The sequence below is a fragment of the Malaclemys terrapin genome, chromosome 23, assembly GCF_027887155.1.
Source record: "Malaclemys terrapin pileata isolate rMalTer1 chromosome 23, rMalTer1.hap1, whole genome shotgun sequence".
NCBI lineage: Eukaryota > Metazoa > Chordata > Testudines > Emydidae > Malaclemys > Malaclemys terrapin.
In genome coordinates, this window is record NC_071527.1 from 17,502,943 (window position 1) to 17,524,165 (window position 21,223).

The window sequence follows — 21,223 nt, forward strand, 5'->3', positions numbered from 1 at the left end:
GCGATTGGAAGGAGAGGCAAAGGAGTGCAATTTTAGATAGTAAGGGCCAAATGCAGACCATGGATCTGGCTCCATTGAGGCAGTATCATTGCTTACAGTGTGTTTGAGACAACGCCATTGCTATTTGAGGCAGGAAACCCTGTTCATGTCCTGCTCCGGTATGGCACCCCACCATCACTGTTAGAGGCAGACCTATTATTTCCAGGTTTTGATGGGACTCTTACCATGCCAACACCAAATGCATTGTATAGCAGATGCCATCATTCATAAGAACATAAGAATGGCCACAGTGGGTGAGACCAATGGTCCATCTAGCCCAGTATCCTGTCTTCCAACAGTGGCCGGAGCCAGATGCTTCAGAGGGAATGAACAGAACAGGGCCATTTATCAAGTGATCTAGCCCCTGTCCAGTCCCTGCTTCTAGCAGTCAGAGTTTTAGGGACAGCCAGAGCATGGGATTGTGTTCCTGACCATCTTTACGAATAGCCATTGTTAGATCCATCCTCCATGAACTTATCTAATTCTTTTCTGAACCCAGTTATACTTTTGGCCTTCACAACATCCCCTGGCAATGAGTTCCACAGGTTGATTGTGCGTTATGTGAAGAAGTACTTCCGTATGTTTGTCTTAAACCTGATGACTATTAATTTAATTGAGTGACCTCTGGTGGTTGTGTTAGATGAAGGGGTAAATAACACTTCCTTATTCACTTTCTTCTCACCATTTATGATTTTATAGACCTCTATCATATCCCGCTTTAGACATCTCTTTTCTAAGATGAACAGTCCCAATCTTTTTAATCGATCATCAGATGAAAGGTGTTCCATACCCCTACCCCTAATCATTTTTGTTGCCCTTCTCTGTACTTTTTCCAATTCCAATAGTTTTTTTAGATGGGTCGACTAGAACTGCACACAGTATTCAAGGTTTGGGCATTCCATGGATTTATACAGTAGCATTATGATACTTTCTGTCTTCTTATCTGCTTCCTAACGGTTCCTAATATTCTGTTCGCTTTTTGACTGCTGCTGCACACTGAGCAGATGTTTTCAGAGAACTATCCACAATGACTCCAAGATCTCTTTCTTGGGTGGTAACAGCTAATTTCCACCCCACAATTCTGTATGTATAGTTGAGATTATATTTTCCAATGTGCATCACTTTGCATTTATCAACACTGAATTTCATCTGCCATTTTCTTGTTCAGTCATCCAGTTTTGTGAGATTCCTTTGTAGCTCTTCAGAGTCAGCTTCGGACTTAACTATCTTGAGTAATTTTGTATCATCTGCAAACTTTGCCACCTTACTGTTTACCTCTTTCCAGATCATTTATGCATATGTTGAACAGCAGTGGTCCCAGTATAGATCTTTTGGGGACTCCACTATTTAACTCTCTCCACTCTGAAAACTGGCCATATATTCCTACCATTTGTTTCCTAACTTGTAACTAGTTAATGATCCATGAGAACCTTTCTTCTTACCTTATGACTGTCTACTTTGCTTAAGAGCCTTTGGTGAGGGACCTTGTCAAAGGCTTTCTGAAAGTCCAAGTACACTGTATCCACTGGATCACCCTTGTCCACATTCATTGACCCCCTCAGAGAATTCTAATAGATTGGTGAGGCATGATTTTCTCTTTACAAAAGCTGTGTTGACTCTTCCCCACACATTGTGTTCATCTGTGTGTCTGATAATTCTATTCTTTGCTACAGTTTCAACCAACTTGCCTGGTAAATTAGGCTCACTGGCCTGTAATTGCCAGAACTGCCTCTGGAGCCTTTCTTAAAAATTGGAGTTACATTAGCTATCCACCAGGCATCTGGTATAGAGGCTGATTTAAGCGATAAGTTACATTTCAGAGTTAGTAGTTCTGCAATTTAATATTTCAGAACTCTTCAGTTAATACCACTTGGTCCTGATGACTTTTCACCGTTTATCAATTTGTTCCAAAACCTTCTTTTATTGACACTTCAATCTGGGACAGTTCCTCAGATTTGTCACCTAAAAAGAATGGCTCAGGTATGGGAATCTCCCTCACATCCTCTGGAGTGAAGACTGATGCAAAGAATTAATTTAGCTTCTCCACAATAGCCTTGTCTTCTTTGAGTGTTCCCAGTCAATATGGGAATAGTTGAAATCCCCCATTATTACTGGGTTTTCTGTTTTTGTAGTCTCTCTAATCTCCCTAAGAATTTCACAATTGTCACCATCCTGATCAGGTGGTCTGTAGTATATTCCTAGTGCTATACTCTTATTATTCAAGCATTTAATTTCTACCCATAGAGATTCTGTGGTACTGTTTGTTTTATTTAAGATTTTTACTATATTTGATTCTATGCTTTCTTTCACATATACTGCCACTTCCTCACAAGTGCAACCTATTCTGTCATTCCTATATATTCTGTACCCTGGCATTCTGGTATCCCATTGATTATCATCATTCCACCAAGTGTCTGTGATGCCTGTGATATCAATATCATCATTTATTACCAGGCCCTCAAGTTCACCCATCTTAGTATTTAGACTTCTTGCATTTGTATAAAAGCACTTATAACATTTGTCAGTATTTAGTTGTCTGCCTTCATGTGAGGTAACTGAATGGGACTCTTTCATTTGACTGTTTCTCTTCGATTCCTACCTGTACTTTATCAACATCTATCTGCTCCTCTTTACCAGGATATAGAACATCCCCTGTCACGTTAAACACGGCGCCATCATATCTGTCAGTTGAGTCATGTTGCCATGGCATTGTTTGAACCATTGTTGCCCTGGCTGGGTGCGAGGCGCTGTCGCTGTGGCTGAGTGCGAGGTGCCGGCCCCATGGTGCCATTTGAAGAACTGATGCCTTGTCTGGGTGTGAGGTGCCATTGCCATGCCTGGGCATGAGATGCCGTGTCTGGGTGTGAGATAATGTGGTCTGGTGTGAGGCACCCAGGCTGGGTGTGAGGTGATGTGGCTGTGGCCGGGCACGAGGCGGCATTGCCATGGCCAAGCGTAAGGCCTTGGGCATGAGGCACTGTAGCTGGGCGTGAGGGACTGTCATTGTGGCTGGGTGTGGAGCACTGTGACCGTGGCTGGGAGTGAGGCAGTGTCACCGTGGACAGGCGTGAGGTGCTGTGGTCGGGTGTGGGACGCTGTGGCCGTGGCTGGGAGTGAGGCGGTGTCGCCGTGGCCAGGCGTGAGGTGCTGCGGCCGGGTGTGGGGGGCTGTGGCCGTGGCTGGGAGTGAGGCGGTGTCGCCGTGGCCAGGCGTGAGGTGCTGCGGCCGGGTGTGGGGCGCTGTGGCCGTGGCTGGGAGTGAGGCGGTGTCGCCGTGGCCAGGCGTGAGGTGCTGCGGCCGGGTGTGGGGCGCTGTGGCCGTGGCTGGGAGGGAGGCGGTGTCGCCGTGACCAGGCGTGAGGTGCTGCGGCCGGGTGTGGGGGGCTGTGGCCGTGGCTGGGAGTGAGGCGGTGTCGCCGTGGCCAGGCGTGAGGTGCTGCGGCCGGGTGTGGGGGGCTGTGGCCGTGGCTGGGAGGGAGGCGGTGTCGCCGTGGCCAGGCGTGAGGTGCTGCGGCCGGGTGTGGGGCGCTGTGGCCGTGGCTGGGAGGGAGGCGGTGTCGCCGTGGCCAGGCGTGAGGTGCTGCGGCCGGGTGTGGGGCGCTGTGGCCGTAGCTGGGAGGGAGGCGGTGTCGCCGTGGCCAGGCGTGAGGTGCTGCGGCCGGGTGTGGGGGGCTGTGGCCGTGGCTGGGAGGGAGGCGGTGTCGCCGTGGCCAGGCGTGAGGTGCTGCGGCCGGGTGTGGGGCGCTGTGGCCGTGGCTGGGAGGGAGGCGGTGTCGCCGTGGCCAGGCGTGAGGTGCTGCGGCCGGGTGTGGGGCGCTGTGGCCGTGGCTGGGAGTGAGGCGGTGTCGCCGTGGCCAGGCGTGAGGTGCTGCGGCCGGGTGTGGGGCGCTGTGGCCGTGGCTGGGAGGGAGGCGGTGTCGCCGTGGCCAGGCGTGAGGTGCTGCGGCCGGGTGTGGGGCGCTGTGGCCGTGGCTGGGAGGGAGGCGGTGTCGCCGTGGCCAGGCGTGAGGTGCTGTGGCCGGGTGTGGGGCGCTGTGGCCGTGGCTGGGAGGGAGGCGGTGTCGCCGTGGCCAGGCGTGAGGTGCTGTGGCCGGGTGTGGGGGGCTGTGGCCGGGGCTGGGAGTGAGGCGGTGTCGCCGTGGCCAGGCGTGAGGTGCTGTGGCCGGGTGTGGGGCACGTGGCCGTGGCTGGGAGGGAGGCGGTGTCGCCGTGGCCAGGCGTGAGGGGCTGTGGCCGGGTGTGGGGCGCTGTGGCCGTGGCTGGGAGTGAGGCGGTGTTGCCGTGGCCAGGCGTGAGGTGCTGTGGCCGGGTGTGGGGCGCTGTGGCCGTGGCTGGGAGGGAGGCGGTGTCGCCGTGGCCAGGCGTGAGGTGCTGTGGCCGGGTGTGGGGCACGTGGCCGTGGCTGGGAGTGAGGCGGTGTTGCCGTGGCCAGGCGTGAGGTGCTGCGGCCGGGTGTGGGGCGCTGTGGCCGTGGCTGGGAGGGAGGCGGTGTCGCCGTGGCCAGGCGTGAGGTGCTGTGGCCGGGTGTGGGGCACGTGGCCGGGGCTGGGAGTGAGGCGGTGTCGCCGTGGCCAGGCGTGAGGGGCTGTGGCCGGGTGTGGGGGGCTGTGGCCGTGGCTGGGAGGGAGGCGGTGTCGCCGTGGCCAGGCGTGAGGTGCTGCGGCCGGGTGTGGGGGGCTGTGGCCGTGGCTGGGAGTGAGGCGGTGTCGCCGTGGCCAGGCGTGAGGTGCTGCGGCCGGGTGTGGGGGGCTGTGGCCGTGGCTGGGAGTGAGGCGGTGTCGCCGTGGCCAGGCGTGAGGTGCTGAGGCCGGGTGTGGGGGGCTGTGGCCGTGGCTGGGAGTGAGGCGGTGTCGCCGTGGCCAGGCGTGAGTTGCTGCGGCCGGGTGTGGGGCGCTGTGGCCGTGGCTGGGAGTGAGGCGGTGTCGCCGTGGCCAGGCGTGAGGTGCTGCGGCCGGGTGTGGGGCGCTGTGGCCGTGGCTGGGAGTGAGGCGGTGTCGCCGTGGCCAGGCGTGAGGTGCTGCGGCCGGGTGTGGGGCGCTGTGGCCGTGGCTGGGAGTGAGGCGGTGTCGCCGTGGCCAGGCGTGAGGTGCTGTGGCCGGGTGTGGGGGGCTGTGGCCGTGGCTGGGAGTGAGGCGGTGTCGCCGTGGCCAGGTGTGAGGGGCTGCGGCCGGGTGTGGGGGGCTGTGGCCGTGGCTGGGAGTGAGGCGGTGTCGCCGTGGCCAGGCGTGAGGGGCTGTGGCCGGGTGTGGGGGGCTGTGGCCGGGGCTGGGAGTGAGGCGGTGTCGCCGTGGCCAGGCGTGAGGTGCTGTGGCCGGGTGTGGGGGGCTGTGGCCGTGGCTGGGAGGGAGGCGGTGTCGCCGTGGCCAGGCGTGAGGTGCTGTGGCCGGGTGTGGGGGGCTGTGGCCGTGGCTGGGAGTGAGGCGGTGTCGCCGTGGCCAGGCGTGAGGGGCTGTGGCCGGGTGTGGGGCGCTGTGGCCGTGGCTGGGAGTGAGGCGGTGTCGCCGTGGCCAGGCGTGAGGTGCTGTGGCCGGGTGTGGGGGGCTGTGGCCGTGGCTGGGAGTGAGGCGGTGTCGCCGTGGCCAGGCGTGAGGTGCTGCGGCCGGGTGTGGGGCGCTGTGGCCGTGGCTGGGAGGGAGGCGGTGTCGCCGTGGCCAGGCGTGAGGGGCTGCGGCCGGGTGTGGGGCGCTGTGGCCGTGGCTGGGAGGGAGGCGGTGTCGCCGTGGCCAGGCGTGAGGTGCTGCGGCCGGGTGTGGGGGGCTGTGGCCGTGGCTGGGAGGGAGGCGGTGTCGCCGTGGCCAGGCGTGAGGGGCTGTGGCCGGGTGTGGGGCGCTGTGGCCGGGGCTGGGAGTGAGGCGGTGTCGCCGTGGCCAGGCGTGAGGGGCTGTGGCCGGGTGTGGGGCACGTGGCCGTGGCTGGGAGGGAGGCGGTGAGTGGGCTCCCCCCTCCCGCACCGCAGCCCTCCGAGGGCGGGAAGTTGGCGATAGCGCTCGGCTCCTCCCCCGCCGCCAAGAGTGACGGCTGGAACCGGCCGCCATAGCTATCGAGGCAACGCCGTTGAAACGAACGGGTCTGCCTCGGTAGCCCTGGCTGAGGTCGGCCACGTGACCCCCCGCGGGGGTGGGGTAGGGCGGGGAACCTCCCTGTGACTGGTTGCGCACTAGCCACGCCCCCTCGCGCCGTCGGCCCCGCCCTCTCTGTTTCACATTCTCGGCCCCTGAGGAGGCAGCGAGGCCGGGCCGGAGCCGATTATGGCGCCCAGTGGCGATTTGATGGGGGCTGCTGAGGACCTGGCCGACCAGGTGAGGGGGGGAGGTGTCCGGGCTGGGGGCGGCTCCTCCTGGAGGAGCGGGAGCTGGGACTGACCTGCCCCCTCCCGGCTGGGAATGGTTTGGTCCATCCCCGCGTGGGAGACATTGAGGGGGTGGGAGATACCATCTCCCGCAAGGCGAGTGAGGGGTGGGACGTACCGCCTGCTCCGCTTATAGTGAAGGGGGTGGGGAGGATCTACCATCTACCCCTGGGGAAGGGACTGTACCACCTACTGCCCCCATAGAGAAGTAATGGGGGATGTACCATTATGGGGAGGGCATTGGGGGAATCTATCAAAGGTGGGGGGTGGGATATACCACCCGCTTTTCTTCCCCTGGGGGGGGGGAAGTACCAATTGCTGCTTCTTTCTTCCCCCAAGCGTGGGGTCGTCTGTGGAGAAGGGATGCGGTGCCAACCACTCTTCCCCCCCCCCCATTGGGGAGCCTGTAGGAAACGGGGGTATGTACCACCTGCTTCTCCTTCTGCTTGGGGGGGGGGATGTACCACCTGTCCCTTCCCCCCCCACTGTAGGAAGGGGGGGCAGGGAGAAGAGTGGGGGGAGAGGCTGTACCATGTGTGTCTCCTCTCCCCCTCCCACTCCCATTGGGGGGTGGTATTGAGAAGGCAGGGGACCCGCATCTCCTGGTTTGCAGTGGGGTACGGCGTACAGGGCACCCAGCCTGGAGTTTGCAAGGCTCCTATCTGTAGTACTGGGGCAGGAAGGTCTAGGGGCCCTCCCATATCTAAACCCTCCCTGCCCCCAACTCAGGGGGAGGAACCACTAAGCCCACGGCACAATCGATTTCTGGCGACAAAAAATGAAAAAAACAGGAGCCGGAGGGAGGTCAAAGGTAAACAAAAAAAAATCAAGAATCTGGGGAGGAAGGGGACAAAGAACACAGAACCCCTGACCGTGCCCAGCACTCCTCCCACATGTCTAGTCATTGGGGCTGGTGCACCATGGGATGCTCTGTTGACTTGAATTGGCATTTTCTTTTTGTGCCTTGAACCATGAAGTAATGAATCTGATGGGATTAAAATTTCTGCTTTCCTGACTATTTCCAGTTGATCTCCATTCCCTCAAAATAAACAAACCCAAGGACAGAACAGGGGATTTTTTTCTCCCGAGCACTGTGTGCAAGGGGTCAGTTATAATGGGAGAGGGAATCTTCATGTCACTAGTTCAGTGCCATTCCACACCAATAGTAATCCAGATTATCTCGTGATAATCCCACTTCACTAACAGATTAGTGAATCCAACCTCACAGCCCATGAAAAGTAGGTGTTATCCCCACTTTGCAAATGTGGAAACTGTAGCACAGAGAGGAGAAATGACTTACCCATGGTCATACAGTGAATCAATGGCAGAGCTGGGAGTGGAACCTGGGAGTTCTGACTTCATCTCAGCTACACAGATTGCAGAATATCTTCATGGTGCTCACGAGTCTCAACTAAACTCCTACTAGGACTTGCACAATTGCTGTCAGTATTGCAATTGGATCTCTTGCCAGAGGTCAGCAAAGATGTAAAACAGATGCTAACCTGTTTGAAAGATCTAGGGTAGGCAATGCAAGTTGCCTTTAACACGTGCTAAAGTGGTCAAATTACAGTCTTCGCTAGGTTATGTTAGACTTTTAAAATGTGTGTTAGTTGATATCACACCTTAAGTCCTCCTCTCAGAGAACAGTATTTGGCTTATCCCTAGAAGGAGGTCTCTCAAGCTCAGGTATGCTGGCAGGAGTTACATGTGTTTGTGAAGTTTGCCTCACTATCTCCCATCTTGTACCCATCCTATGGATAACTAACTAGAAGACTTCATTTTCCAGAGCTGCCAATGTGGCACCTTGATTTCATCCTGGGGCAAAGTCTCAGTTGAGGCCATAACAAACTCCAGTTAACATTTGAGCTGATTCTGAGTATGTGTTTTACAGGAACGTCTTTCGGTGTCTCTGTTGTGCAGTAGACACCAGTGCACGAAGCCTGGAAACATCTTGACATGATTGTGTTTAAAATGGATATTGGGAATAGTTAGGAGGATTTAGGGCTTGTATTCCAAGTACACAGTACATTGCTTACAATTGTAAAGTGAGCCCTGTGTATTTTACCCTCTTGAACCAGACCTTAAAACTCAGGCTGATGTCCAGTCTGCAAGGGTATTAAAGATCCCAAGGTCTGACTTGTGCAGGGTTCCTGAGCTAAAATTCCCCCTTCCCAGTTCTCAGCTTGCTTGTGCACTATCATCTTTCCCAGATGTGGTTGCTTCCCCTCTGGTGTTCTGTGGAACCCTATTACCCATATAGATCAGGAAGATGTGAAATTCATTCAGATAAACAGAGCCGCAGATATCTGCGGGCCATGTTTGTGGATTGCAGATGGCCGTGGATCCAAATTTTATATCTATAGCCCTGCAAATCTGCGGCTATCCGCTTTATATCCATGGACCATGTTTGCAGATGGTGGATGCGGATACAAATTTTATATTCGCGCAGGGCTCTACTGATAAACAGGGTTTTCGGTATGAGCACACTTAACATAACTGATGGACCTTAGGCCTGGGCTACACTAGTGGGGGGTTCGAACTAAGATACGCAACTTCAGCTTCGCGAAGTCAAAGTATCTTAGTTCGACTTACCTAGCCATCCTCACGGCGGCGAGTCGACCGCTGTGGCTCCCCCGTTGACCCAGCTTACGGGCGTGTATTCGGGAATCGATTTAGCGCGTCTAGACGAGACGCAATAAATCGATCCCCGATACATCGAACACTACCCGCTGATCCGGTGGGTAGTGTAGACATACCCTTAGAGGATGTAACCCAGTTTCAGACAACGGGGATTTGGGGATTAAACTGATTTCTACTCAACTGATTGCTCAAATCGGACAGAGATGGGGGCCATAAAGCTACGTAGCCAGCTAGTGCTTTGGGATCCTTCAGGATAAGAAGGCATTATAGAAATGTAAGTAGTGGATAAAGGATTTGAGGTAGGCCCATAGCTCCTAAGGTCAGAAGGGACCATTAGAGCATCTAGTCTGACCTTCTGTATATCGCAGACCATAGAATTTCACTCAGTTACCCCTATACTGAGCCCAATAATTTGGCTTTTTTGCCACCCCGCTATTCTGCTTTTTCCTCAGCAATCTGTTCTGGCACGTGGATCTAGTGAGTTTTCTTTGGCACTGTCCTCTCTCACACTAGAAGTATGTCTAGATTAAAGTTAAATTGAGCTCCTTAGAAAGCACATGTGGTGTACTGTGTTATACACACAGGCACTTTTAAATCCTGTTTGTGCTATGAAAAGAGCAATGTTTTAAATATGATTGGAGCCAATCCATGTTATAATATGGTTTATTCTAGCTGGTATGGATGGAAGAAAACTGTGTTTTAACGATGCTTGAGAATATTGTTCATATCCTTGTAGGTTCCTGTGCTTTCACAACCATGGTTATTTTTGTAGTGTAGACAGGGCCTTAACGTTTGATAGACTTTCAATTCGATTTGATTGTTTTGCCTTATTCACAGACTCCACGAGTAATTCGGTGCCACCTTGGGAAGGCACCTATTTGATAACAGAGAGCCTTTTGCAGACTAAATTATTACATTGGTTAAAGGACTGTTCCTGCATCCGAAGCAGGAATGGTGATAGAGGTGTGTATGTTATGTGTGTGTTACTTAAGGGTGTGGGGGACAGACTACACTATCACTGCCTATGCTGTGTTGTATCCACAGAACAAGTATTTTGGCCTCCAGGCCAGCCAGTTTGTCATCTCTCAGGATCAAAGAGCTCATTTAAAATACTGAAGTGCTTTGAGATGAAAGTTAAGTGTATTGGTAGATAGAATCAGAGATTTTCTCCTTAAAACTTCTGAATCAGGGGTGTAGAGGAAGTTAGATGTGGTCTTGCCTTCCCTCTCTTCCCCTTCTCTTCTTTCATCGTTGTCCTCCCCCCCCAAAAAACAAACAAACAAACAAAAAAACCCATGGTATTTAATAAACTTAGTAATAAGAATATCTGTATCCCTAGAAGTTTGTTAGAGGATGTGTTAATGAACATTGGCTGCTGTTGAGTATGATACTCAACATGGATCTAACCTTTTTCATCCTGAAAGAAACAAAGGACTTTTTGAAAGAGTTTGGGACATTTGAAACATTCAGGTATTTGGATAACTGGGAGCTCCGTTTCTGTGAAGCTGTGGGCTGTAATACTTTGATTTAACTTTTGGTTGTTGGGCTTAGTGTGTAGGTGCCGGGTGGTGTGGGTGGCCTGTGATCTACAAGAAGTCAGAGTAGGTGAGCTGGTGGTTCCCCTGGCCTTGAACTTTCTGACTTAGAGATTCGTTAGGGCAAGGATCATCTTTGGCACTATGTGTGTACTGCAGGTAGCACAGTGGGGTCCATGACTGGGGATCAGGGGCACTGCTGTAGTATATCTAATACATTTCACTTTATTTCCCCTGGCCTTGTCCACAGCACAGCCACCAACTAACATTGTAACCTTGGACAAGATCCATTATCCCCCACCGTGCCTCATCTTCCAGGGGGTTAAGGACTGAATGGAGATGTGAGGTGTAGCCCAGAAATGTATACTGAAAACAGTAGGGGGTGGTTGGTGTACTCAGATGTAAGACAGTTCCAAGGAATTGACTTACCTGGCTTGGACCCCTCTTGAATGGTGGAAGATGCTTCTAGACTAATAGCTACTACGCATTCTCCTCCCCTGCTTCAGTGAATCTCTACTGTGTGGGGCTACAGAACGAACGCACAGTGTAGAGCTGTGCGAATTACCTGCTCTTCAAAGTAGCTTCCGACCGCAGTCCTACCGCTTCAAAGGTGTCCTTGTATGTTTTTCCAGAGAGTTTAAACTGGGAGTTGGAACTCTTGAGACCTCCTCCCAGTTTTGGAAGGAGAGTGTATTCTAGTGGGTAGAGCAGGGGACTGGGAGTCTGGACCCAGGTTCTATTCCTGGCTCTGGGAAGGCATGTGGAGTGGTCGGAGCAGGGGTTGGGAGCCGCTGATTGGTACAACCTTAGAAAAGTCAAGTTGCGGCTCTCACCTCAGTTTCCCCATCTCTAATATGGGGCTAATACCTGCCTCCCAGAGGCGAAGTGAAGGTTTATTAATGGAAGTGTGCAAGGTGCCCTCACATTCTCCTCTGACCAAAGTAGTATCGCTTTTGGAGCTGGGTAACCTAGCAACTTGTTGCTTCGGCTGCTGTGGGCCATTGTTTTCTGACTCTCTAATGCTGCCTTTTGTTCTTCCTCCTCTGGTCATATCTTCCCCCTCCAGTTCTTGCGGATGACGAAGCGCTACCTACCTCACCTGGCTCACCTCTGTCTGATCAGCACCTTCCTTGAGGATGGGATACGGATGTGGTTTCAATGGAACGAGCAGCGGGATTACATCAATATGTCGTGGGGGAGTGGCATCATCTTGGCCACACTATTTGTGTTAATCAACATGTCTGGACAGCTGGGTAAGAGCCCTCCCACCTCAGTGATGCTTCTGAGCTGCTGTTTGGGAGGGAGCCTGGGTACAGAATCCTAGAAAGGACCTCGAGAGTTCATCTAGTCCAGAAACCCTCCATGCTGAGGCAGGGCCAAGTAACCGAGACCACCCCAGTGATGGATTCCACAACCTACCTTGGTCAGTTGCTCCAGTACTTTAACTATCCTTAGACTTAGAAAGTTTTTCCTAATATCTTACCCTAATCTCCCTTGCTGCAAATTAACCTGATGGAGAACAATTAATCACCATCCTCTTTGGCAACCTTTTACATATTTGCAGACTGTTATCAGCTCCCCCCTCAACCTTCCCTTCTCTGGTCTAACCTTGCCCAGTTTTTTTAACCTTTCTTAGTAGGTCGTGTTTTCTAAACCTTTTACCATTTTCGTTACTCTCCTCTGGACTCTCAAATTTGTCCACATCTTTCTTAAAGTGTGGTGCCCAAAAATGGACAGAGTACTCCAGCTGAGGCCTCATCAGTGCCGAATTGAATGGAATAATTACCTCCCGTTAGGGTAGTCAAGCGATTAAAAAAATTAATCTCGATTAATTGTGATGTTAATAATAGAATACTATTTATCTAAATATTTTTTGCACTGTAAAAATAAAAGAAATAGTATTTTTCAATTCACTTGATACAAGTACTGTAGTGCAATTTCTTTATCATGAAAGTTGAACTTACAAATGTAGAATTATGCACAAAAAATAACTGCATTCAAAGTAAAACAATGTAAAACTTTAGAGTCTACAAGTCCACTCAGTCCTACTTCTTGTTCAGCCAATTGCTCAGACAAACAAGTTTGTTTACATTTGCAGGAGATAATGCTACCTTGCAATGCCAGTTACAAAAGTGTCATGCGAACGTTTGTTCTCACTTTTGTAAATAAGAAGCAGGCAGCATTATCTCCCGTAAATGTAAACAAGAAGTAGGACTGAGTGGACTTGTAGGCTCTACAGTTTTACATTGTTTTACTTTTGAACGCAGTTATGTAACAAAAAAAAAAAAATCTACATTTGTAAGTTGCGCTTTGCGATAAAGAGATTGTACTACGGTACTTGTATGAGGTGAATTGAAAAATGCTCTTTCTTTTGTTTATTGTTTTTACAGTGCATATATTTGTAATAAAAATAATATAAAGTGAGTACTGTACACTTTGTATTCTGTGTTGTAAGTGAAATCAATATATTTTGAAAATGTAGAAAAACATCCAACATATCAAATAAATTTTAATTGGTATTCTATTGTTTAACAGTGTGATTGAAACTGCGATTAATTTTTTTAGTTAATCACGTGAGTTAACTCCGCTTAATCGACAGCCCTACCTCTAACGTATGATGCTGCTAACACATCCCAGAATATTTGCCTTTTTCACAACAGAATCACGCAGTTGACCCGTATTCAATTTGTGATCCACTATAACTCCCAGATCCTCTTCTGCAGTACTGCTGCCTAGCCGGTTATTCCCCATTTTGTGCTTGTAGCATTTGGTTTGTACATAGGTGACGTTTCCCCCCCCTCCCCGGCCTCTCCCCCAGCTCTGCAAATGCTGAGCATCTCACAGAGGCAGTATTTCACTGCAGAAGCTGGAATCCTTGAAGAAGCAACACTCTGCCTGTCTCTGGCACCTTCCACACTGGGATCTCATAGCATTAAACTTCATGTGCCCCAGGGTGGTATGTCCCTCTTATGCAGATGGGGAAACTGAGGCACAACAGGGAAATGACTTTTCTGTGGTCACACAGTGAGTCAGGGGCAGAGTCTGGAGTAGAACGTAGATCTCCTGTGATCTTCCACCATCCCTCTGGAAAAAGACCTCTAAAGTCATCTAGTCAAGTGTCCCCCCCAAGGCTGTTCTGTGGAGAAGCTCCTCTTCTAATTCTGATAAGACTCATGTGGCTGTCTTCCCTCATGGGCTTTGAAAATCTCACCCTGAATGTACTACACTGGTGGTAAAATGCCCCAAACTCCCTCATAGAGAAGAGTGAGTATTGAAAGGATCATGTGTGTTTTGTTAACCTGCATTGGCTCTGATGCTGATTTTTTTCATTTTCTGTGTCTCTTCTGCAGTTGGGTGCATTCTAGTCCTAGCCAGGAAGTTTGTTCCTTACGCTTGTTTTGGCCTGTTTGGGATTATCTTCATGCAGGTGAGTGGGAGACGGGCTAGCTTCGTGACGCTGCTCCAGACAGGAGTACTGGATGCCATGGGTAGCAAAGATTCCCCGGGCTGCTTGGTGGATTGATAGTAGTGGGCACTGATGGCCAGTGGCTGTGGAATGATGTGAGCTGTAGAACCATGAAAGCTAGAGAACGGAAAAGACCAATGACCTATTATTAGGGTTTGTCTACATGGGGAGTTAATCAGGAATAGCTATTCAAGAGTTCGGGTGAATTCTCCATTCTAAAGTGGATTACGCTAATTCAGAATAAAGCACTTTTATTCTGAGACAAAAGCGTCTACACATGGAGTTAATCAAGAAAGGTGAATCTGCTTTAAATTCACAGCCTCCCTTACTCGGGATTAATGTTCATATGTTGACATTCCCTTAGTCTGTGTCTTCCCTGGGGCAGGATTGCGCCCTTCGCTCTATTCTCTAAAGCTTTCTCCCGTCGAATGTGTAAATGTCACAAGCACCCGGGGTTTCCATCCCTTCCCTGGCGGAGACTGCTAGTACATCTCACTATGTGGAAATGTCCTGCTATTCAGCCTAAATTTTCCCCTTTCTTACTTTCGTTCCTCATCACCCCCCATTCTGTTAAAGGAAATTTCTCACCTGTCATGGTGTCCTGCCCCCTTCAACTCTCACTGGAGATCGTTGTGTCCGCTGACATCTTAATCATTGCTAAGCCACGGTTAGCTCTTTTAAAGACGGCGCGGTGGATAGAGCGCTAGCACGAGACTTGGGAGAGACTCTAGTTCAATTCCCTGCTGTACCATAGATTCCCTGCGCGTTCCTGGGCATAGGCGCTGACTCTGTGGAGCACCCATGAAAAAATTAGTGGATGCTCAGCGCCCACCAGCGGCCCCGCCAGTCAGCTCCTCCCCCTCGCCCCCAGTACCTCCTGCCTGCCAATCAGCTGCTCTCCGCTCCCCTCCAGCACCTGCCGCAGATCAGCTGTGTGCAGGAGGCTCTGGGGGTGAGAGGGTGGAGTGTGGGCGGGGCAGAGCAAGGGCAGGGTGTGCTTGGGGGAGGGGACAGGGATAGGAAGAGGTGGGGTGGGGGCCTGTGCTCCTGGGAACTGAAGCCTGGAGAGAGACTTAGATGACTTGTCATCTGCACAATGGGGATAGTAGCCCTGCCCTGCCTCACAGGATAAATCCGCGGAAGCCTCTGAGGTGCTCACCATTGACTTGCTGCGGGGCCGTGTGCAAGGGGCCTCGCTGCAGGGCCTCTCCGTGCTTCGGTTCCCCCCTCCGTAATGTGAAATTGAAACGGACTCCTCTTCCATGGGGCTTAACTTGTAAACAACTCCTTGAGATCATCTGCCGCAAACAGCTGAACCTGTTACCTGGCCACAGGGTTTAAACTGGTGGTTTCTGTTTTGCAGACAGTCGCTTACAGTATTTTGTGGGATCTCAAATTCCTGATGAGGTGAGTTACAGCCGATGAATGGAATTGGTGCTACTTAGCCACAAAGAAATGAGGGCAAGGCCTGGCTTCTAAAGTCAATCCCTGACTGCAGCGATTAGGACAGGAAAAATGGAGGAGAGGACTCCTGGGTGCTTAACCTCGCTCTGCCACTGACTTCCTATCTGACCGTAGCCAAGTCACTGACACTCCGTGCCTCAGTTTCCCCACCTGTCATCCCTCCTGGTAGGGTTCAGGTTTCACTAATGAACCCAAGTACAGTGTGATTCCGGGATGGTAAGGACTAGAGGCAAGCTTGGTGGGGGCTTGTGTAACCCGCTGGTGAGTGTGTGCTACAGGTCCCCTGCTATGCCCAACCCACTGAGGATACGAGTCTGTTACAGCTCCAGCTTGGGAGACTGGGCTCTTGCTTTTAAGCGGGCGGTGCCCGGTTCCGTCCCTGGCATGGCCGGCGGCACACTCGCGTTAGAAGACAGTAGCTCCATGATCCGTTGATCCTTTCGCTTCCCCCTGCTGCAGGAACCTTGCCCTAGGAGGTGGGCTGCTGCTGCTGCTGGCAGAGTCCCGCTCTGAAGGGAAGTCCATGTTCGCCGGCGTCCCCACCGTGGACGACATCTCACCGCGACAGTACATGCAGCTGGGGGGCAGGCTCCTGCTTGTGCTCATGTTCATGACACTGCTGCACTTCGAACTCAGCGCTTTCACCGTAAGTGGCCTCTGATACACCCTGTCAGCTTGTCCTGTGGTCCCCTCTCTGCGGCAGGCAGCCCATCCAGCAACGGGGCCGGACGCTGCACTTAGCCCTGAAGCAAAGGTGTTGCCACCTCCCTCTATGGTTATGCCTGTGATGTCCTCCCCTTTCGCTTCAGGGACCCTTAGTGCTGTTGGGGTCTCCCCTGTAACCCACGCACAGCAGCAGTGTAGGCAGGCGAGTTGGCTGCTCTGGGTTGCAGGTTCCACGCCCTGTTTGGAATGTGTGTGGGAAGGAGAGCGGGGAGGAAACGGTGGGGGCGAAGGACCTGTCTGGTTTTAAGATTAAGCTAGATAAGTTTATGGAGGGAATGGTCTAATGGGATAACATGATTTTAGTCACAGGAACAGCGTGCCATCGCTGGTAAACAGTATAATGGCTAATGAGGGTCAGGCTGGAGAATCTTGCCTACATGCTCGGGGTTCTACTGATCGCCATATTTGGGGTCAGGAAGGAATTTTCCTCCAGGGTAGATTGGCAGAGGCCCTGGAGGTTTTTCGCCTTCCTCCGCAGCATGGGGCAGGGATCGCTAGCTGGAGGATTCTCTGCTAATTGAAGTCTCTAAACCACAGGATTTGGGGACTTCAACAGCAGAGTCAAGGGGAAGGGTTGGGACGGCTTTGTGGCCTGCATCATGCGGGAGGTCAGACCAGATGATCATAATGGTCCCTTCTGACCTTAAAGTCTGAGTCTGTGAGTTAGTCGCGGGGAGAGTGAGCAGAGGCCTCAGACCTCCCGACCCACCTGACCCTGCCTTGAGCTAGTGCAGTGGGCAGGATAACGTCGTCTTGCATCTCTGCTGCTTCCGCATTCCAGTCCAAACAGCCTTCTTCGCTTTCCAAGCCCTCCACGTGCAGCCAGCTCCTCTGCCCTGGAGAGTCTAACAAGCAAGACCCCAAAAATGGAGAGAATAGGCCAGGTATGGGAGGCTGCAGAGAAATGGGTCAGGTGACCAATGTAGGAAGAATCCCCAGTCGGAACTGGGTTTGAAGGAAGACGGAACTGAGATGATGATCTTGGGGTTTATTCTCAGTTCTGGGGAGTAGTATTGCCCTAGCTGTGAGCAGGGAACTGAGAGCCAGGACACCTGAGTTCTATTCCTGGCTCTGCCCTGACTTGCTGTTTGTGAAGTGCTTTCAGCTCCTGGTATAAAAGAACTGTGCAGGTACTCATGTCTCCTGATATTTCCCCCGTCCCAGATCTTCCAGGACATCTTTGGCATGGCGTTGATCATCCTGGTGGCCATTGGCTTCAAGACCAAGCTGGCCGCCCTTACCCTGGTCATCTGGCTGTTCATAATCAATCTGGTACAGAACGCGTTCTGGAACATCCCCACCTACAGGCCTCTCCACGACTTCCTAAAGTATGACTTTTTCCAGACCATGTCGGTAATAGGGGGCCTGCTGCTGGTGGTGGCACTGGGCCCGGGAGGAGTGTCAATGGATGAGCACAAAAAGAAGTGGTGAAGACAGGAGGAGAATGAAGAACAGGGAGGAGGCTTGGGGCAGACGGGGGGTGGGAATCTTTCCTTACAACTTTTTTAAACTTAGTCCCATTTGTATATTATTTTTTCCTCCCCCATTCTGTTCTCTGGAGGTTTATCATTGTTCACTGTTGCCTTATCAGGATAGGAGAGTCTTTTTCTTCCTATCCGGTTGGACACATGTGTAAATTAAAATATATATTCTATTCTACAGCCCTTGAGCCTTGTGTGCTGGGTCCGTCCCTCAAGGCCTGACCTCTGCTATCCTGAGCTTGGAGCGTTATAAAGGGCTCCTTTTGGGATGTAGAAAGAAGGCTCAAAAGATTTGCTGTCCTCTGACCTCAGTCTCCTTATTGGTGGGTCAGCAGAGCCTTGCGGAGACCCGGAATAATGACATGGCTGTGAGCACAACTGAAAAGAACAACTGAAAGAGGGTACAGAGGCAGCTACTTTTCTACTGCTAATACAAACAGCTTCCTTCTCTCCCTGAGCCAGGAGGCACATACGTTTCAGTTACTTCCTGAGATAGGTGCATCCTGTCGGGGCTGCCTGGCTGTGCCAGACACATGCACCCAGCCAGCTCAGTAATTCGGTCACGGCGTTACACCGTAAATATTGGAAACGGCAAGGCTTGGCTTCCCTGGCTTTGCTGGAGGACTTAGGTCTGAAAGGCAGAGGGTGAGCTTCTGCAGACCTTAACTGAAGGATGCTGCAGTGTTGACTCTTTAACGTTGAGATCTTTTCTCCCAAATATCCGTGGGTGTTTGAGTTAAATAGGTATTCAACGTCCCCCAAAAGACAATGTTTTAAAGGACTGGTCAGCTATTTATATTTCAGGATCTGCAGTATTATTCTGCCAGTTCTCCATAAAGCCCTCCGAGGCAGATGTGGCCTGACTTTTTAATGTAAAAAGCAGAAATATCCCCCATCTTATCTGTCTTCCAAATCCCACTTCCAGGCTTTCTTTACATGGCAGCACAAGTCACAATTTTTGTTTCCCTGGAAGTGGCGGGGAGGGCAGGTCACCGTTAATAACATTGCAACGGGTGATGTCACTTGAACGATACACAACTTCAGTGGTCCTTTGCCACAAACCCTGCAGCCTCCTCATTTGGATTAAGGCTTGGATCGTTTGACCCTTTCTTGGGGGCTGCCTGTTTGGAAGGAAGGCAGTGGCTCCTGGAATGAGCATCGTGCCCAAGGGAGGGTCTCTGCCTTATTTCCAGTTATGCCACCGGTGGGAAGGCTGTTACTTTTGGAGCCAGATCCCAACTGCAAATCAGCTGGGGTGGACAGGCTATTTTGAGTGGCAGCTTGGCCTCCGGGTTAGGCGGCATCGGCACTAGACTGTAATAAGCGAATGCTAGCAAAGGTAAAAGTGAGCTGGGATGGGGGCGGTCAGGCGCCCTGGCTGTGTGATCCTGAGGGTAGAAGAAGGAGATGCATGTAGGTAGTTTGCTGTCTCTGTGCACCAGGTGGGAAGGCTCAAAGCTCTTACAGCTGCTATCCGAGGTGTGTGTGCATGTATCTGCTAGGAGAATCCTAGAAATACAGGACTGGAAGGTACCTCGAGAGGTCATCTAGTCCAGCTCCCTGAGGCAGGACCAAGTAAACCTCTAGACCAGTGGTCCCCAACGCGGTGCGCCGGGGCATCTATGTGCGCCCGCCTACTGACAAGGGAGCGCCCCGCTGCCGAGGAGCGTGGCCGCCAGACAAGCTGCCGCTGAAATGCTGCCGAGAAGCGGCAACGTCGAGAAGCGTCGCCACCAAAATGCCGCTGCTTCTCGGTGGCATTTAGGCGGCGACGCCTCTTGATGACGCTGCTTCTCGGCGGCATTTCGGCGGCGACACTTCTTGGTGTTGCCGCTTCTCGGCGGCATTTCGGCGGCGACACTTCTTGGTGTTGCCGCTTCTCGGCGGCATTTCGGCGGCGACACTTCTTGGTGTTGCCGCTTCTCGGCGGCATTTCGGCGGCTAGTCGTCAGGCACCCGCCACACTGAAAGGTTGGGGACCACTGCTCTAGACCATCCCTGACAGGTGTTTGTTTAACCTGTTCTTAAAATCCTCCAGTGATGGCGATTCCTCAGCCTCCCTTGGAAGCCTGTTCCAGTGCTTAAATGTCCTTACAAAGTTTTTCCTAACATCTAACCTAAATCTCTTTGCTGCTGATTACTTTCTGCCCTACCTTCCGTGGACACAGCGAACAATCTCTCACCATCCTCTTTATAACCACCCTTACATATTTGAAGACTGTTCCCAGGTCCCCCCTCAGGCTTCTTTTCTCAAGACTAAACATGCCCAGTTTTTCTAACCTTTCCTCAATGGTCAGGTTTTCTAGACCTTTCATTATTTTGGGAACGGCCCAATCCCGAACATCTAGAATCTCGCCTGCCACAGGGACAGAGCTCTTGTCAGTCTGATACTTTGCCTTTCCCTGTTGCCAGTGTCTGGTGCTTCGAAGGAAGGGACGGATGCCTGCGAGGCAGCTTGTCTGCTCGGTGTGGCTGTTACATGGCAGGTGGACAGTCTGGGCAAGGGAACCAAGTTCAGGGGTAGCCTTCAGCTGCTCTTGACAGGCTGCTAGGACACGGGGGGAGGATACAGCTAGCAATGGAGCTGCCTGCTTTGAACCTGCCCCTCCCCCCCCCCCTTTGTTACTACTCGGTTCTGGTTTCTAGTATAGATGGGATTTGCACTATCGGTTAGCAAACAGTCCAGGCCTTGGGCAGTCCGAGCCTTTGACATCTACTCACTGGTGGCTGTCTAGGCTGTTATCCGAGAATTGGAGCAGATCGGCTGTTCTGCGTAGGGGCCTTGATCTTGAGCAAGTTCCTTAACGGGCTGTTCCATACAGAAGATGATTAAACCAATCCAGCGGCGTTTTATTTCCCCTCTCCTCCAGCAAGAGCCTGCCTAGAGAAAAGACTTGACGCACCGTAGTGAGATCAGGGCCCCTGGCCAGTACAGCAGTTCTGCTCTGGGCCTCTTCTCTTGTGGGTGTGGGGTAAAGTTCTGCAGAGCTCCTGCTCTGGGACACTGGGCCAGGCTGGCTCTTCCGCCCACCCTACCCAGCACGGCGGCTGCAGCTTGCTCTCTGCAATAAAGCAGTCTTGGAACGGCTGGCAGAGATTAAGAGCTTTGCAAGTGTTTTCCAGGGCTACGACTTGCGCTGCAGGTTATACAATCTGATAGGAGCCTGGTCAAATCCTTGGGGGTTCTGACAATATATCACATTTCCTATAGAGCGCTTTGTGCAAGGGCTTGAGAGCGCTTTGGAAACACACGTCCCATTATCCCTCACTTTCAGAAGGGGAGACTGTGGCACACCGACAGGGGACATGAGCTGGCTGAGCCGCCCCAGGCTGGGGCCAAGAGAAATTAAATGCCTGCTTTATAATCTTGTGAGTTGCTCAGATCCCAGTGGGAGTAACCAGAACCTAGAGAGGGACAGAGCTGGGAATAGCATCCACCAGCCCTGGCCCAAGCCCTGTGCACTGGCCAACAGCGCGTGTTGCTTCCAGTTGTAAATTAGCTGGTCTAGGGATCGCCCTTTAAG

General features: G+C 52.2%; 1 protein-coding gene across 1 annotated transcript; it reads left to right on the forward strand.

Annotated features, from left to right (window-relative positions):
* The first annotated feature begins 6,223 nt into the window (after positions 1-6,223).
* On the forward strand, positions 6,224-17,879 carry LOC128828425 (surfeit locus protein 4-like). The gene is made up of 6 exons (XM_054013105.1): positions 6,224-6,337; positions 11,629-11,815; positions 13,913-13,989; positions 15,392-15,435; positions 15,952-16,138; positions 17,383-17,879. Exons 1-6 carry the CDS (start codon positions 6,287-6,289, stop codon positions 17,647-17,649), a joined length of 813 nt encoding a protein of 270 aa, XP_053869080.1. The 5' UTR covers positions 6,224-6,286; the 3' UTR covers positions 17,650-17,879.
* Positions 17,880-21,223: the final 3,344 nt, after the last annotated feature.

Coding starts and splice junctions, on each gene's coding strand:
- LOC128828425 (XM_054013105.1), top strand. CDS start 6,287: ATGGCGCCCAGTGGCGATTTGATGGGGGCTGCTGAGGACCTGGCCGAC. Junction 13,990..15,391: donor TTGGGATTATCTTCATGCAG/GTGAGTGGGAGA, acceptor TCTGTTTTGCAG/ACAGTCGCTTACAGTATTTT. Junction 16,139..17,382: donor TCGAACTCAGCGCTTTCACC/GTAAGTGGCCTC, acceptor CCCCCGTCCCAG/ATCTTCCAGGACATCTTTGG.